This window comes from Ranitomeya imitator, chromosome 5 (genome assembly GCF_032444005.1).
Source record: "Ranitomeya imitator isolate aRanImi1 chromosome 5, aRanImi1.pri, whole genome shotgun sequence".
Taxonomy (NCBI): Eukaryota; Metazoa; Chordata; class Amphibia; order Anura; family Dendrobatidae; genus Ranitomeya; species Ranitomeya imitator.
The window spans coordinates 297,590,085-297,608,282 of NC_091286.1; the positions used below are offsets into that span (position 1 = coordinate 297,590,085).

Genomic DNA, 18,198 nt, shown 5'->3' on the forward strand with positions numbered 1-18,198 from the left:
CAATGTGAAGTTTATTGAACTCCATAAACTTGCACAGTTCTTTAAAATGAAACACAGCCTTTTCCCAGCACACAAATTGGCTCTAGTCCATAGTAACCAGTCACACTTGCAATTTGTTGCACATGACCTCTGCAGCCTCCTCTCAGATTCTGGCTTGTCTCACTCCTGCTCCAACACAACCCACACAGCTCCCCTAGCTGACTAACTAACCAACAGATGAACACAGAGTCTGGCCCTAGAAATAGCTAGCCAGGTTTGCGAAAACAGGACCCCCAGTGTAAAGTTTTAACCTTGTCCTATAAGGCTTTCTTACAATCTTGTGTGTTTTTCAATTTTTCTCTCCATTTTTTTTTTAAAGAATATATCAGTATTTATAGCACAAGCAAATTCAGGTGTCCACGATAGATACATATAAGGCATAAATTCCACATTCAAACATCTCTGTAACTAAGCTACTGCAAAGACCATCTGGATGGTTGCGGAGAACTAGGTTGGCATTCAGGAGTTGGGTATTACCTTTGGAATTCCTACACAAAGCTTAGTCACATCTATTATATCAGGAAGAGTGAATGGCTGGAAGTGATCTTGGATTGTTGTTGAGTCTTGTGGGTCATGACCAGCAAGAACCCCTACAAGGAGAAGATGTTTGTTAATCTGGAGTAAAAGTAACACGTGTAGTTTGCAGCTGCATATGTATTTATATTACCTAGTACAGCTGCAGCATCATCCACACATCTTGCTAAAATGCCAGGTACATCCATAGAATTTACCAAAGGAATAAGTCCATGGCGGGACACAAGTCCATATGTTGGTTTCAAGCCCACTATACCACAGTGAGATGCTGGATTCCGAGTTGATCCTCCTGTATCAGATCCCAGTGCCCTGTTTAATAATCATGAAGTTTAAAGGTCATTTTTTCTGTATATTAAAATAACAAAAACCATTTATACTAAAAAAATCCATCAAATTTAATTAATGAAAATTAAAATGGAAATATATACGTCTGTAGAGAAGTGTTTGTTTACTTTTTTACATGTTGTAGCTATTTATTTTGAACTCCCCTGGGAACAGCTGTAATAAAGATGTACAATTTCCTCTTGTTTTGTATGCATGGATATTATATCAGGGCGTCAATGGATGGGCGTATTGATGAATGAAAGCGCTTGACTATAGCGCTATCCTAGCAGGCTCAGGTGTTACCAAGTATCGCGAGGGCTTGAGTAATATGTTCCAGTCCCCGCTGCAGCACATGCGGGGATTGCCCGTTTATTAGGCAAAACAACAAGTTAAAAAGAGGTTATATAGCACTTTGTAAGTTAGAAGCCCAATTGGGAAAATTGGAAAAATAAGCAGACAGGGAGTTGCCAGCTACCTGTCTGTTCTACCAAGGGCCACTCTATGCCAGCTCAGAGTGGTCACAGACCACTCCTGTGGCTTCAGATGACATTACATTAACAGAGTAGCTTTCTCTCTTCCTCTCTGCTCTGTCAACAGGGTGTCACTGCCAATGTCACGCTGATTGATGGCTGGCTCTCCGCAGTTAGGCAGCGGAAAGCCGGCTGTCAATCAGCGTGATATCAGCAGAGACATCTCATCAAAAAAGCACACCAGAAGAGGAAGAGCTTCTCTATTAACGTGAGATCAAACTAAGTAGAAGAATTTCAGGCAGAAGTGATAAAAAATTATTGTGTTTAGTATTTAACAGGCTACAGTCAGGACGGGCACTTGTTAGGGGAGTAAAAAGGCCAATTGCCCAGGGCCCCCTCCTCCATAAGAGCACCCAAAGTTTGAAGCAGAAACTGCACGGATAATGTTAATTCTGATTTATCACTGTAGTTTTAGTTTCCAAGATTGAAACTGCAGCAAGACATTTTTTGTTTACATCATGGTCACGTGACCATTATCTCACCAAAGGTCCTTTACACTGTGGAAGTCTAAAGGAACTGAAGAGGAAGAGACAGAAGACAAACTGGTAGGTCCTCTACAGTGTGTGTGTGTGTGTGGGGAAGGGAGGCAACACAGGTTCAAACTACCAAGTTGGAGGCAATGACGGAGAAGTCAGACTGAATGGGTAAGCAGCCCGGATAATAACGAGAGACAGGACAGAATACGAAGATATGTATTAATGGATGCTAGCACGCTAGGAACAAATGTTCAGGCAATGAGTGGTGGGAGGAGCTGTCTAATATTGACCTTATATAAACACGGAGAACATATAAGGCTTCTACAAGGATGTAAAAGCATCATCACAGCATATTAAATAGAAACCAAATTCAGAGGATGTGCAGGACACACCAATATTAATGAAATACCACAAAGAAAGCGGTGTAATAGTCCAAGGAATAGTATAAAATGTATTTCAAAAAAAGTTTACATTTTATACTATTCCTTGGACTAGTACACCGCTTTCTTTGTGGTATTTCTTTTTCTAATATTGACCTTGCTGGCAAAGAATAGGATTGGAAACCTAATCTCTTCAGAACACAGCAGGGTTGAATTTCTGCAGAAACTGGCCACGTCCCCCTAAAGCCAAATAGAAACCACATGCAGATGCAGCAGTGCTACAAGAAGCAAATGCAGCAAGACATCCTGACACGAGGAGAACCCACATGGTGACCACATTGAGTAGGGCAGTGCTGGGGAGGTATACGTGTTACCGCCGTGACAGAACTCCCCAGGCACTCTTTCTTGGCCAGTCTGACGGAGAAACCTCTCCAAGATGACAGGGCCACATATATTCTCAACAGGTTCTTAGGATCTTTCCTCAGGTCCAAAGCCCTTACAGTCCACCAGATAGAAGGTCCTCCCCGAAACCTTTTTTGTATCCAAGATAACCTCGAAGACAATCGAGGGACCATCAGGAACAGTGGTAGTGAAAGTAGCTTGAAGCTTTGAGAAGCGACTCAAGACCACCGGCTTCAGGAGCGAAACAAGAAAGGCATTTGGGATCCGTAAATTTGCCATGAGTTGAAGACAGTAGGTAACCGGATTAGGCTGGCTGAGGATTTTGTACAGATAGAGGTACCGGGGATCAAACTTGTACGAAGGCAGCTTCAGGCAAATGTATGATATTGAGGTGGTGAATCTCATTTATTGTCCATATGAGTATTCATCCTAGAAACGGCCTTAAAAAGAGCTTGAACAGTACATTTTGAAACTCCAGTCTGCTTTGAAATTTTTGCTTGGTACAGACCCTGCCTTTTGTTCATTGATAAAAATAAATCATTCAATTTCACCACACTTTGAATTTTTTTCCCATTTTCATGTACACTATGTGTTAAAATGAATGGTGCCATTCAAAAGTACAACTTGTCCCGACAAGACATCGTATGTATATGTAGACAGAAAAGTAAAAGCGTTCCGACTCTGGGAAGAAGAGGAGGAAAAAATGGAAACGGAAAAAACGAGAATGGGAACCCATCTTGAAGGGGTTCAAACATTTTATCTGTTTAATGGAACCGTTCACCGGGTTTCCTCAATATAACGTACAACCACTATCTTTACCGCCTCATTTATAGCATTCTAGTATGCTGTATGTATTCCCCAATCCAATCTGCATAGCACAAAAAAGACTTATTATACCCCAATATATTTCAGCCCTGTCTTGTGGACATCACTGGTCTTGATCTAGCACCTCGTCTCTCATGGCAAAATCCATCCGCCTTCCCTGCTTCATGTCTCCCACACAGTGTCACCAATCACACTTCTGCGCCGGCATAATTTTCTTTGCCTTACTGAGGACAGAGCAAAGTACTGTAATGCACATGTGTGCTGGCTTTACTTCCGGGTCATCGGCACTCTTTGGCCTTTCCCTGTGCATATTCATTAAAAGGTGCACACCACTTATCTGCCTCTGGCAGAAATTTGCTACATTCGTGGACTTGAGTACAGTTCTAAAGTATTGCACCAAAGTAGCGTATGTCACGGCGGTAACTTGCATGCCTCCTCAGCGACATCCTACTCCCCATTCTCACCATGCAGCTTCTCCTCTTGTCATGCCTTCTCGCTGAGTTGGCCTCTTGCAGCACTCCTCAGCACTGCTTCATCTGCATGTGGTTTCCATTTGGTTTTAGGGGTGATGTGGCCAGTCTCTGCATGAATTTAACACTGCTTTGTCTTGCAGAGATGGCTTTCCCAGTTATATTATGTGCCAGCAGCCTTAATGTTAGCAGCTCCTCCAACCACTCCTGGTAATCTTTAGATTTCATGATGCTTTGCATACAGTCAAGGCACCTAGTGGCAGAGGCAGCAAAACAGCCCCAAAACATCTTTGAATCTCCACCATATTTGACTGTCGGTACCGTGTTCTTCTTTTTTTTTTTTTTTTTTTTTGTAGGCCTCATTCCGTTTTCGGTAAACATGCTTTACCAAAATGCTCTCTCTCTTGGACTCCTCTGTCCACAAGACTCATTCCCAGAAGGATTTTGGCTTATTCACATACATTTTGCCAGTCTTAACTTTTTTTATGTCTCTGTGTCAGCAGTGGGGTTTTCCTGGATCTCTTGCCATTGTGTTTCATTTAATTCAAATGTTGATGGATAGTTTGTGGTAACAATGATGCACACTGAGCCTGTAGTACAGTTTGCATTTCTTTGGAAGTTGATTGGCGCTGCTTATCCACAATCCGGACCATCCTGAGTTGCAACCTTTCATCAATTTTTCTCTGCCGTACACGTCAAGGGAGATTAATTACAGTGCCATGGGTTGTCGACTGCTTAATTACCGGTATGTTGCGCACCGTGGACTAAGGAACATAAAGATCTTTGGAGATGGACATGTAACCTTGAAATTGATATTGTTCAACAAGTTTGGTTCTCAAATCCTCACAGTTTTCTTCTCCTCTGTCTGTTCTAGTGTGGCACACACACAATGCAAAGATCGAGTCAACTTATCCCCTTTTGATCTGATTTCAGGTGTGCTTTTCATATAGCCCACACCTGTTACTTGCCACAGGTGAGTGTGAACGAGCATCACATGCTTGAAACAAAGTTGTTTAACCCCAATTTTTGAAAGATGCTAACAATTTTGTCCAGACCGGTTTTGGGGTTTTGTGTGAAATTATTGCCAATTTGCAATTTCCTGAGAGAAATACTTAATTTCTTGCAGGAGCAATTTCAAGGGTGCCAACACGTTCAGCCATGACTGTATCTCTGTATTCTGTCTCCCGCTATTGACCCAGCCTGCTTTACCCACTCAGTTTGACTTCTTCATTCCTGACTCTGTTTTTTTATTGTGAATACGTGCTTCCTGCCCCGACCTCGGACCATCTGACCACGCTCACTCAGTAAAGACTTAGTTATGCCCCTCCAGACAAGCCTGGCAGGGGGTCCACACCCACCAATGTTGAACCACGTTCAGGCTATGGATCCTGCTGACAAATCGTGACCCAGGGTTCCCGAATCAAGTGTACAAGTACTGTATGAGGAAGTCTGCTCTCAGCGTGAGTGTCAGTACTGGCTGATGCAGGCCATCAATGTGGTGGCTTCCCAGCTACAGGATATGTCCTCCCTGCCTTCCGCCTATACCACTTCTGGTCAATCCTCCTTTGGACAGTCAAGCTTTCCGAAGAAACCGCCTAATGCTCCAGTTTCTGTGGAGCTGCTAAGCTCTAGCTTCCACTAATGTCCCACTGCGATGGAGACCCCAAGGAGAACCGCAACTTCAGTAATCCGTGTAAGATCCAATATACACTCCACACTCACCTCTCTCCTTCTGACCAGACCAAGATAGTGTTTATGGTGTCTCTTCTATCTGGACAAGCCCTGGCTTGAGCAAACTCTATTTGGGAGCGTGGAGGTCCGGAGATCCGCAATGTTGAGAGGTTCTTAGAAATGTTGCTTGTGATTTTTGAGGTTCTAGGCCATCCTCTGTTGCTTCATCCCTGTTGCCTCTAAAGAAGAACATGGATGCCTTGGCCCAGTACGCTTTATGCTTCCATATCTTGGTGGCGGAGCTGGCTTGGAACAAAGAAGCCCTGGTGGCGAACATCTGACAGGGTCTGTCTGGCTGAATCAAGGATGAATTGGCTGGCAGAGACCTACCATCCTGTCTGGATGCCCTTATACTCCAGGTCATTAGGATACATCTTGGCTTCTATTAGAGATATCAGGAACAAGCTTCAGCGTCTCCTCATGCCACAAGATCACCCAGACTGGCTCCAAACTTCCAGATCCTTTGCTAACACAAGTTACACAACCAGCCACTGAGCCAATTCAGTTTTGAGAGAGCCAAACTTTCTGTACAGGAGCAGTGGAGGTATGGAGATAATGTTTATATGGACTGTGGAGGCAAGGGACATCTTGTTCAATAGTGCTCTGTGAGACCGGTAAACTCCAACACCCAGGGTTGGCTGGAGAGATGATCCTAGGTGAAAGTAATTGCTCTCCAAAGCTATTGTCTGAAGTTACCTTAACCTGGCAGGAGAAGCCCTTTTCCACTGCTGCCCATCAGGATTCCGGCTCCGTGGGTAAGTTCATTCATATTGATCTGGTCTGCCAACTTCAGCTCCCTACATAACAGTTGGATCATCACCTGACTATTGCCTCCTTTGAGAGACATTTCCTGGCAGAACATGTTCGATTCCTCTCTCCGCCAGTCACGCTGCACATTGGAGTCTTGCATACTGAGAGGATTTCCTTCTACGTACTACCCAGACCTGTGAATTCTGTTCTCCTGGACCTTACATGGTGTACACATGCCATTTATTGACTGGTCCTTCGGTCAGGTACTTCATTGTGGGACCGCACTGTGCTTCCAACTGCTTACCCAGGGTCACGCCCAATATTTCGCCTCCTGTGCTTTCGAGCCTTGCTTCGCTGCCCATCTATTATCATGTCTTTTCTGATGTCTTCTCTGAAAAGAAGGCTGAGACCCTGCCACCCCACAGACCTTAACACTTTCCCATCTATCTTTTTCCTGGCACTTCACCACCCCAGGAATGGTTGTATCCCCTATCTCTATTTAAGACTCGAGCTATGTCTGAATACAACCAAGAGAATTTAGCCAAGGGATTCATCCATAAGTTCTCTTTTCCTGCTGCTGCCGGCTTCTTCTTTGTGACTATTGAGGTCTTCGCAAAATCACCATAAAGAACATGTACCCCCTGGTTTTGATTTCTGAGTCATTTGACAGAATCTGTGGTCTGTGGAGCTAACATCCTCTATAAATTGGATCTGCAAGGGGCTTTTAACTTGATTTGTATCCGTAAGGGCGATGAATAGAAAACTTAATTTAATACCTGTGACAATCACTATGAGTATCTCGTAATGCCCTTCAGGCTGTGTAATGCACCTGCCATGTTTCAGGAATTCGTTAATTACATTTTCCGGTATCTCCTCTGTTTCCTTGGTTGTGTATTTAGACGGTATCCTGATATTCTCCCCGGATCTACCTTCTCAAAGAAAACACGTCTGTCTAGTTCTGCAACATCTCCAAAAAAACAATTTATTTGCCAAATTGTCCAAATGGGTCTTTTAAAAAACCTCCTTGCCTTTCCTCAGCTACATTGTTTCCAACAAAGGTCTCAAAATGGATACAGTGAAGGTGTCTTCTGTTCTATACTAGACCCATCCTCAAGGTATCTGTGTGCCATCCAGCATTTTATGGGTTTTGCCAACTTCTACAGGCAATTTTATCCTGCACTTGTCATCCCTTATGGCACCTATCTGTCTTCCTTAACCAAGAAACGAGCCGATGCCTTAGTCGGCCGTGTCAGCCTTCCAGCATTTGAAAGAGGCATTCAGGAGTGCTTCAGTGCTGCATAACCCCGATCCCAACAAGCAATTTCTCTTAGAGGTAGATGCCTGATCTATCGGTGCTGGGGCAGTGTGTTGCGTCCCCCTGGAAGACTTGGAGTTAGACGGTCATGTTGGGTAATGAATCATAGTCCTCTTTAACCCCTTCATGACATGGGCTGTACATGTACTGGGCATGTCGTATCCCTCCCTTTGATGTGGGCTCTGTCTCTGAGCCCACATCTTTCCCGGAAGATATCAGCTGTTTTGAACATCTGACATGTGCCCCTAAGAACCGCAAGTGGAATCGTGATCCACCCGTGGCTGTTAACCTGTTAAATGCCACTGTCAATCTCTTAACAGCGGCATTTAATGTGATTGCGTCGGAAACTCATCAGTAATCACGTCCATCAGCGCCCGTGTCACATGACCGCAGGTTGCTGATGACTTGGCATGACAACTCGGGGTCTGCAGGAGACCCCTGTGGTTGTCATTGCTGGATTTCTATGAGCGCCGCCCAGCGGTCGGCGTTAATAGCAAGTGAACATTCTGGCTACACACAGGCGATCTGATCATCGCCTGTGTGTAGCAGAGGCGATCAAAAAGAAAAAATGTTTTTAAAAATATTTTAAAAATTATAAAAGTTCAAGTCACACCAAATTCACCCCATTCAAAATAAAATTAGAAAAATAATTACATCTATTTGGCATTGCCAAGTTCAGAATCGCTCCATCTATCAAGATATAAAAAGAATCATTCTGATCTGTAAATGGTGTAGTGAAAAAGTCTAAATGCCAGAATTACGTTTTTTTTTATCACCGCAATATGGCATCAGAATGCAATAACGGGCGAAAAAAATATTGAATCCACACCAAAATGGTATCATTAAAATTGTCAGCTAGGCATGCAAAAAATAAGCCCTGACCCAGCCCCAGATCACGAAAAATAGAAACGCTACGGGTCTTGGAAAATGACGCATTTTTTATATACACTGCTCAAAAAAATAAAGGGAACACTAAGATCCCACATCCTAGATATCACTGAATGAAATATTCCAGATGTAAATCTTTATTCATTACATAGTGGAATGTGTCGACAACAATAAAACCTAAAAATGATCAACGTAAATTACAAGTAATATCCCAAGGAGGTCTGAAGTTGGAATGATACTCGAAATCAAAGTGGAAAATCAAGTTACAGGCTGATCCAACTTCAGTGGAAATGCCTCAAGACAAGGAAATGATGCTCAGTAGTGTGTGGGGCCTCCACGTGCCTGTATGGCCTCCCTACAATGCCTGGGCATGCTCCTGATGAGACGGTGGATGGTCTCCTGAGGGATCTCCTCCCAGACCTGGACTAAAGCATCCGCCAACTCCTGGACAGTCTGTGGTGTAACATGACATTGATATATGGTGCGAGACATGATGTCCCAGATGTGTTCAATCGGATTCAGGTCTGTGGAACGGACGGACCAGTCCTTAGCTTCAATGCATTCATCTTGCAAGAACTGCTGACACACTCCAGCCACATGAAGTCTGACATTGTCCAGCATTAGGAGGAACCCAGGGCCAATCGCACCAGCGTATGGTCTCACAAGGGGTCTGAGGATCTCATCTCTGTACCTAATGGCAGTCAGGCTACCTTTCCCGAGCACATGGAGGGCTGTGCGACCCTACATAGAAATGCCACCCCACACCATTACTGACCCACTGCCAAACCTGTCATGCTGAAGGATGTTGCAGGCAGCAGATCGCTCTCCACGGCATCTCCAGACTCTTTCACGTCTGTCACGTGCTCAGTGTGAACCTGCTTTCATCTGTGAAGAGCACAGGGTGCCAGTGGCGAATTTGCCAATCCTGGTGTTCTGTGGCAAATGCCAAGTATCCTGCATGGTGTTGGGCTGTGAGCACAACCCTCATCTGTGGACGTCGGGCACTCAGACCATCCTCATGGAGTCGGTTTCTAACCGTTTGTTCAGACACATGCACATGTTTGGCCTACTGGAGGTCATTTCGCATGGCTCTGGCAGTGCTCCTCCTTGCACAAAGGCTGAGGTAACGGTCCTGCTGCTGGTTTGTTGCCCTCCTACTGCCTTTCCACGTCTCATGGTGTACTGGCCTGTCTCCTGGTAGCGCCTCCAGCCTCTGGACACTACGCTGACAGACACAGCAAACCTTCTTGCCACAGCTCGCATTGATGTGCCATCCTGGATGGGCTGCACTACCTGAGGCACTTGTGTGGGTTGTAGAGTCCGTCTCATGCTACCACGAGTGTGAAAGCACAACCAACATTCGAAATTGACCAAAACATCAGCCAGAAAGCATTGGTACTGAGATGTGGTCTGTGGTCTCCACCTGCAGAACCACTCCTTTATTGAGTATTTATTGATAATTGCCAATAATTTCCATCTGTTATCTACTCCATTTGCACAACAGCATGTGAAATTGATTGTCAAAGTGTTGCTTCCTAAGTGGACAGTTTGATTTCACAGAAGTTTGATTTACTTGGAGTTATATTCTGTTGTTTGTGTTCCCTATTTCTTTGAACAGTGTGTATATATGTGTGTGTGTGTGTATGTATATATATCTACAGTAGAAGTTCAGACTTTCAGCTTTCATTTGAGGGTATCCACATTAAAATTGGATGAAGGGTTTAGGAGTTTCAGCTCCTTAACATGTGCCACCCTGTTTTAAAGGGACCAAAAATAATTGGACAATTGTCTCCAAGGCTATTTCATGGACAGGTGTGGGCAATCCCTTCGTTATGTCACTCTCAATTAAGCGGATAAAAGGCCTGGAGTTGATTTGAGGTGTGGTGCTTGCATTTGGAAGGTTTTGCTGTGAAGTAAACATGCGGTTAAAGGAGCTCTCCATGCAGGTGAAACAAGTCATCCTTACGCTGCGAAAACAGAAAAAACCCATCCGAAAAATTGCTACAGTATTAGGAATGGCAAAATCTATAGTTTGGTACATCCCGAGAAAGAAAGAAAGCACTGGTGAACTCATCAATGCAAAAAGACCTGGGTGCCCACAGAAGACAACAGTGCTGGACAATCGCAGAATAATCTCCATGGTGAAGAGAAACCCCTTCACAACAGCCAACCAAGTTAACAACACTCTCCAGGAGGTAGGCGTATCAATATCCAAATCTACCATAAAGAGAAGACTGCACGAAAGTAAATACAGAGGGTTCACTGCACGGTGCAAGTCACTCATAAGCATTAAGAATAAAAAGGCTAGACTGGACTTTGCTAAAAAAAAAAACATCTAAAAAAGCCAGCACAGTTCTGGAAGAACATTCTTTGGACAGATGAAACCAAGATCAACCTCTACCAGAATGATGGAAAGAGAAAAGTATGGCGAAGGCGTGGTACAGCTTATGATCCAAAGCATACCACATCATCTGTAAAACAAGGCACAGGCAGTGTGATGGCTTGGGCATGCAGGGCTGCCAGTGGCACTGGGTCACTAGTGTTTATTGATGATGTGACACAGGACAGAAGCAGCCGAATGAATTCTAAGGTGTTCAGAGCCATACTGTGTGTTCAGATCCAGCCAAATGCAGCCAAACTGATTGGTCGTCGTTTCATACTACAGATGGACGATGACCCAAAACATAAAGCCAAAGCAACCCAGGAGTTTATTAAAGCAAAGAAGTGGAATATTCTTGAAAGTCAGTCACCTGATCTCAACCCAATTGAGCATGCATTTCACTTGTTAAAGACTAAACTTCAGACAGAAAGGCCCACAAACAAACAGCAACTGAAAACCACCGCAGTGAAGGCCTGGCAGAGCATTAAAAAGGAGGAAACACAGCGTCTGGTGATGTCCATGAGTTCAAGACTTCAGGCAGTCATTGCCAACAAAGGATTTTCAACCAAGTACTAGAAATTAACATTTTATTTAAAATTATTTAATCTGTCCAATTACTTTTGGTCCCTTTAAAAACAGGGTGGCACATGTTAAGGAGCTGAAATTTCTAAACCCTTCATCCAATTTTAATGTGGATACCCTCAAATGAAAGCTGAAAGTCTGAGCTTCAACTGCATCTGAATTGTTTGTTTAAAATTCATTGTGGTAATGTCTATAACCAAAATTCGAAAAATGTTGTCTCTGTCCAAATATATATGGACTTAACTGTATATATTATTATTATTATTATTTTTTTTTTTAAACAAACGTTGGATATTATTTCACCATTTAAATAAAAAGCAACCTATGCGTGTTTGGTATCTACAAACTCATAATGACCTGGAGAATCATGATGGCAGGTCAGTTTTAGGATTTGGTGAACATGGTAAAAAAAATTAAAAAGATAGTGATGGAATTGCACTTTTTTTGCAATTTCACCTCACTTCGATTTTTTTTCCTGTTTTTGAGTACACGATATGGTAAAACCAATGGTGTTGTTCAAAAGTACAACTCGTCCCACAAAAAAACAAGCCCTCACATGGCCATATTGACCGAAAAATAAAGAAGTTATGGCTCTGGGAAGAAGGGGAGAGAAAAACAGAAACGCAAAAACGAATAAGGACTACGGTGTGAAGGGGTTAAAGATGGTGTTATTCATGTCCTAATTTAAATGGATTTCCCTTTCTTTCATTGCTGAGAGGGTTAAGGACCCTTTCCATGCTGGTTGAGGCCATACAGCCTGGTTGTTCTCAGCTGCAGCTGCTTACCCTTTACTCTATATATATATATATATATATATAGGCTCTGCTGGTGAAAGATTTGTCTTCCTGTGCTGTGTGCTAAAGTTAAATATTTGAATTCTGGAGTTGTGGTGTTCTATAGTTTGCTGTTATAAGTGTTTATCTCCTGGCATCTTTTCCCATTCATTTATTTATTCCTTCCTATCCTCCATATTGTTGGTTAATGTTTTTGTATGATAGAGGTTTTCTGTTATCCTGGTCAGTCTTCCCTCCACTCCTAATCTCGCCACGCAGTTCTTACAGCATGTATTTTGTCTCCATGGTCTTCCTCTCCACATAGTCTCTTATTGTGTAGTTTTGTGTGCAAGCTGCTGAATGTCCAGCTGGACTTCTCCATTTGCCATCCGCAGACCAATAGTCAAGTGGAACGGGTAAATCAGATTCTCAAGAGCTATACTTTATCTCTGCCCATCAGGTTAAATGGGTTCAGCTACTCCCCTTGGCAGATTTTTCCTACAAGAACCTCGTTGAGGAGTCTCTTGGAGCATTTTTGCGGGGTTCCAGCAGCTGATGCCATGTATCAATTTCCTCCATATCTGGCAGCAGACATTGGCTTACCTCTTTAATACAGCAGATCAAAAGACAAATCATGCCTAATTTTCTTCACAATTAAAGTTATGCTTCAATATGGGCATCATGCAGTTAGAAAAAGCTGCCCATCTACCAAAGGCATGGAGTGATGGTAGCATTTTTTCTTTCAACATAGAGCAGGACATCTGTGAATTCATGATACAATCAACTAAATGTAGCCCCGACACCAGCAGCACTCATGTAGCTACACAAAAGGACACTCCCACCAACATGTTACACTGTAGGCATAATGCATATTTCTAAATGCATAGCGCCTACAGTGAAACAGGATTGTGTCACTAAGCTTATGTGGTGTTGCATGAGTGCTCCTGGTGTCAGGAATCTACATTTCATTGACTGCATCATGAATTCACAGATTTACTGCTCTATATTGAAAAAGAAGATGCTACCATCACTCCATTCACGTGATATAAGTACACATTTTTAACATGACAAAACACACTGTTAAATTTCTGAGAAATAACGGAGTGAAAATGATTCAAAAGCCAAGTACCGTATATACTCGAGTATAAGCCGAGATTTTCAGCCCAAATTTTTGGGCTGAAAGTACCCCTCTCGGCTTATACTCGAGTCAAGGTGGGTGGCAGGGTCGGTGGATGAGGGGGAGAGGTCTGAGGCATACTCACCTAGTCCCGGCGATCCTGGCACTCCCCCTGCCGTCCCACGGTCTTCGGTGCTGCAGTTCTTCCCCTCTTCAGCGGTCACGTGGGACCGCTCATTAGAGAAATGAATAGGCGGCTCCACCTCCCATAGGGGTGGAGCCACGTATTCATTTCTCTAATCAGCGGTGCCGGTGACCGCTGATAGAGGAAGAAGCTGCGGCACCGAAGACAGCTGTGCGGGAGAAGGAGCCGGATGCCGGGACCAGGTAAGTATGTCATAGTTACCTGTCCCCGTTCCACACGCCGGGCGCCGCTCCATCTTCCCGGCGCCGCTCCATCTTCCCGGCGTCTCTGCGCTCTGACTGTTCAGGTCAGAGGGCGTGATGACGCATATAGTGTGCGCGGCGCCCTCTGCCTGATCAGTCAGTGCAGAGACGCCGGGACGAGACGCCGGGACCGGACGCTGGGAGCTGCAAGCAAGAGAGGTGAGTATGGCTTTTTTTTTTTATTGCAGCAGCAGCAGCGGCAGCAATGGCACAGATTTATGTGGAGCATCTATGGGGAAATATGAACGGTGCAGAGCATATATGGGGCACAGCTATGGGGAAATATGAACGGCACAGAGCATATATGGGGCACAGATATGGGGAAATATGAACGGTGCAGAGCACTATATAGGGCACAGATATGGGGAAATATGAACGGCGCAGAGCATATATGGGGCACAGATATGGGGAAATATGAACGGTGCAGAGCACTATATAGGGCACAGATATGGGGAAATATGAACGGTGCAGAGCACTATATGGCAGAGCTATGGGGAAATATGAATGGTGCAGAGCACTATATGGCAGAGCTATGGGGAAATAATGAACGGTGCAGAGCACTATATGGCAGAGCTATGGGGAAATATGAATGGTGCAGAGCACTATATGGCACAGCTATGGGGAAATAATGAACGGTGCAGAGCACTATATGGCATAGCTATGGGGAAATAATGATCTATTTTTATTTTTGAAATTCACCGGTAAATGCTGCATTTCCACCCTAGGCTTATACTCGAGTCAATAAGTTTTCCCAGCTTTTTGTGGCAAAATTAGGGGGGTCGGCTTATACTCGAGTATATACGGTATGTCTCCTGATCTGAGATAAACCAAAACATCTATGGAGAAACTGAAGCAACAAGTTGAACATCTCTCTCTATCCAGCATCCAGGCTCTTAAAGGGATGGTACCGCGTTTGTAGAACATTAATAAATCAATGTAATGTAGCATAACATGCTGTTATAAGCAAGTTTTGAATGCATATGAAACATATTTTGTGTGTTATAGGAGTTTAAAAAAGGCACTGGGGGCTAACATCTTGCATTCACAGTAGCAGCACAACACTATCAGTGTCATAATACGGCACCCCATGGTCATAGGAAATAACAGATGGACTCCGACCCTATCTATTGTAATTGAACTGTCACTGCTGCGAACTGGGCACGCCTCTGTGGGCTGCACAATTCACAGTAGTGGGCATGTTCTGCTGCCATGTTCATAGAGCCCTTGGATCTGCTAACATAAGCAGTACTGCTTCCAGCAGAACAGATCCAAGATTGACGGCTGAGGGGAGTAAAATGCAGGAGAAGAGTACAGGCAGAGTAGCTCAGAGACATCAAGGAGGAACAGTGTACAGGTACCGTCACACTAAGCGACGCTGCAGCGATACCGACAACGATCCGGATCGCTGCAGCGTCGCTGTTTGGTCGCTGGAGAGCTGTCACACAGACAGCTCTCCAGCGACCAACGATCCCGAGGTCCCCGGTAACCAGGGTAAACATCGGGTTACTAAGCGCAGGGCCGCGCTTAGTAACCCGATGTTTACCCTGGTTACCATCCTAAAAGTAAAAAAACAAACGCTACATACTTACCTACCGCTGTCTGTCCTCGGCGCTGTGCTTCTCTGCTCTGGCTGTAAGCGCCGGGCAGCCGGGTACCCTGGTTACCAGCAAAGACATCGCTGAATCGGTGTCACACACGCCGATTCAGCGATGTCTACGGGGAGTCCAGCGACGAAACAAAGTTCTGGACTTTCTTCCCCGACCAGCGACAGCACAGCAGGGGCCTGATCGCTGCTGCCTGTCACACTGGACGATATCGCTAGCGAGGACGCTGCAACGTCACGGATCGCTAGCGATATCGTCTAGTGTGACGGTACCTTACCATTATCAGAACAGGAGCTGTCAGCTGCTGGCAGGAGCTGTGATTAATCCCTTAGTAAGATAAGATAAGGAGCTGCAGGTCTGTAGTGAATGGCCAGACATTGTGGAGGGGGGTGAGAGAATCATGTAATCTGGGTGAGAGAGACTGATGGAAGAGAGAGAGAGAGACACAGTAACTGCTGGTGATAGCAGATCACAGGGCAGTCACCCATAAAATGGCGCTGCCCTGTGATACTAATCTTCATTCTGCCCCAGGGATACTAGACCACCCAAAAAAAAAGAGGGAAATAGTGAGGTCAGCAGTTACTGCCCCAATTTTGCTGCTAACAGTAAAGCTGGTAAATCTTACGATAGCTGATTGAGGTCTAGAACAGAAAATGTTCCCTTTAGTGGTAAATATATATACTTGTAAGAAAATATATAATATTTTTCATACAGAAATTTTTGCAAACAATGCAAACATTGCATTAATACATTTTAATTACTATTTTAAGCTTAATTTCACAACAACAACAAAAAAACTATAAGAAAACTGGTGGCACCTTCCCTTTAAAAAGGTTGTTCTTGTACAATGGAAAAAGATTTTTCAGTATGTCACCAATTTCTCCATTTCGTGCCTAGAAGACCTGGTGATGTCCTCAAAAATAATAGAGTAATTTGAGTAAAACTGAAGATTTTGCAATGAAAGTTATATTAACCTTGCTTTCATGCTATGGGCTAAAAAAACGTTCTATGAAACAGTCTTGCCAGAATTGTGGAAACTGTTATTGTATTCAGTGAGGCATTAAAAAAAATCTTACTTTTCAAAAATGGTGTACTCATTTATACTGAGCACTTAAATTGACTTTTTCCCAATCAGCAAATAAAAAAATAAAAAATTGTAATTAATAACACACTAACCAACAAGTAGCACAGAATGGTACCAAAATGACTACAGCTTGGTGAAACAAACCAATTCTATTAACTTTTTTTTTTTAAAGAGAACCTGTCAGCAGGATTGTGCACAGTAACCTACACACAGTGTCAGGTCGGCGCCGTTATACTGAAAAAAATGATACCTTAGTTGATGAAATCCGTCTTGTGGTTGTTATGTAATCTTTATTTTCAGTTTTGAGTTAATGATATGCTCCAGCACAAGGGCTGCCTGTGAGGGGGTCTTCATGTGGTGCTCTGATTAGGTATTCATCAGTATGGCTTCTGACAGGTCACTGATCCCTCAGTGACCTGCCCCCTAATTTACATAATGAATAAATGTACATACTTTAAAAAAAAACTTCTGCAGGCAGGTGGCACCTGCGAAGCAGCATGATTGCATGTTTAAAGTGCAGTTAATAACTGTGCATGATGTTTTCCTGAAAAAAAAAATCCATTTTAAAATGGCGCCCACCGCGCCTGCGCAGTATCGGCTATCGGTGTATATAGAGGTGATCCGATAGCTGCTACTGTGCATGCACCATCTTGCTACAGAAAAAACAAATACCTCCTCCAAGATGGCGCCACCCACATATGCGCAGTAGCAGCTATTGGCGATTGCCGATAGCTGCAACTGCGTAGGCGGTGCCAACTTGGAGAGGTGAGTATTTGTTTTTTACGGGTGCTGCCTTATACTACAGGTGCTGCCTTATATTACAGGGTCTGCCTACAGGGGTACTGCCTTATACTACAGGATCTACCTATAGGGGGACTGCCTTATACTACAAGATCTACCTATAGGGGGGATGCATTATACTACAGGATCTGCCTATAATGGGGCTGCCTTATACTACAGGATCTGCCTATAGGGAGGCTGCCTTATACTATAGGATCTGCCTACAGGGGGACTGCCTTATACTACAGGATCTGCCTACATGGGTTCTGCCTTATACTACAGGATCTGCCTACAGGGGTTCTGCCTTATACTACAGGATCTGCCTACAGGGGTTCTGCCTTATACTACAGGATCTGCCTACAGGGGTTCTGCCTTATACTACAGGATCTGCCTATAGGGGGGCTGCCTTATACTACAGGATATGCCTATAGAGGGGCTGCCTTATATTACAGGATCTGCCTACAGGGGTACTGCCTTATACTACAGAATCTGCCTATAGGGGGACTGCCTTATACTACAAGATCTACCAAAAGGGGGATGCATTATACTACATGATCTGCCTATAGGGGGCTGCCTTATACTACAGGATTTGCCTATAGGGAGGCTGCCTTATACTATAGGATCTGCCTATAGGGGGACTGCCTTATACTACAAGATCTACCTATAGGGGGGATGCATTATACTACAGGATCTGCCTATAGGGGGCTGCCTTATACTACAGGATCTGCCTATAGGGAGGCTGCCTTATACTATAGGATCTGCCTATA

At 44.0% G+C, this 18,198-nt stretch overlaps 1 protein-coding gene across 2 annotated transcripts in view; it reads right to left on the reverse strand.

Annotated features, from left to right (window-relative positions):
• The window catches only part of QRSL1 (glutaminyl-tRNA amidotransferase subunit QRSL1), a 121,988-nt gene that overhangs the window by 42,932 nt on the left and 60,858 nt on the right, over positions 1–18,198 (reverse strand). For both annotated transcript variants that reach the window (XM_069726280.1, XM_069726282.1), the window contains 2 exons: positions 707–882; positions 517–629 (listed from right to left, as the gene is read on the reverse strand). In XM_069726280.1, coding sequence (XP_069582381.1) covers positions 517–629; positions 707–882 — 289 coding nt within the window. The remainder of the gene's footprint in view (positions 1–516; positions 630–706; positions 883–18,198) is intronic.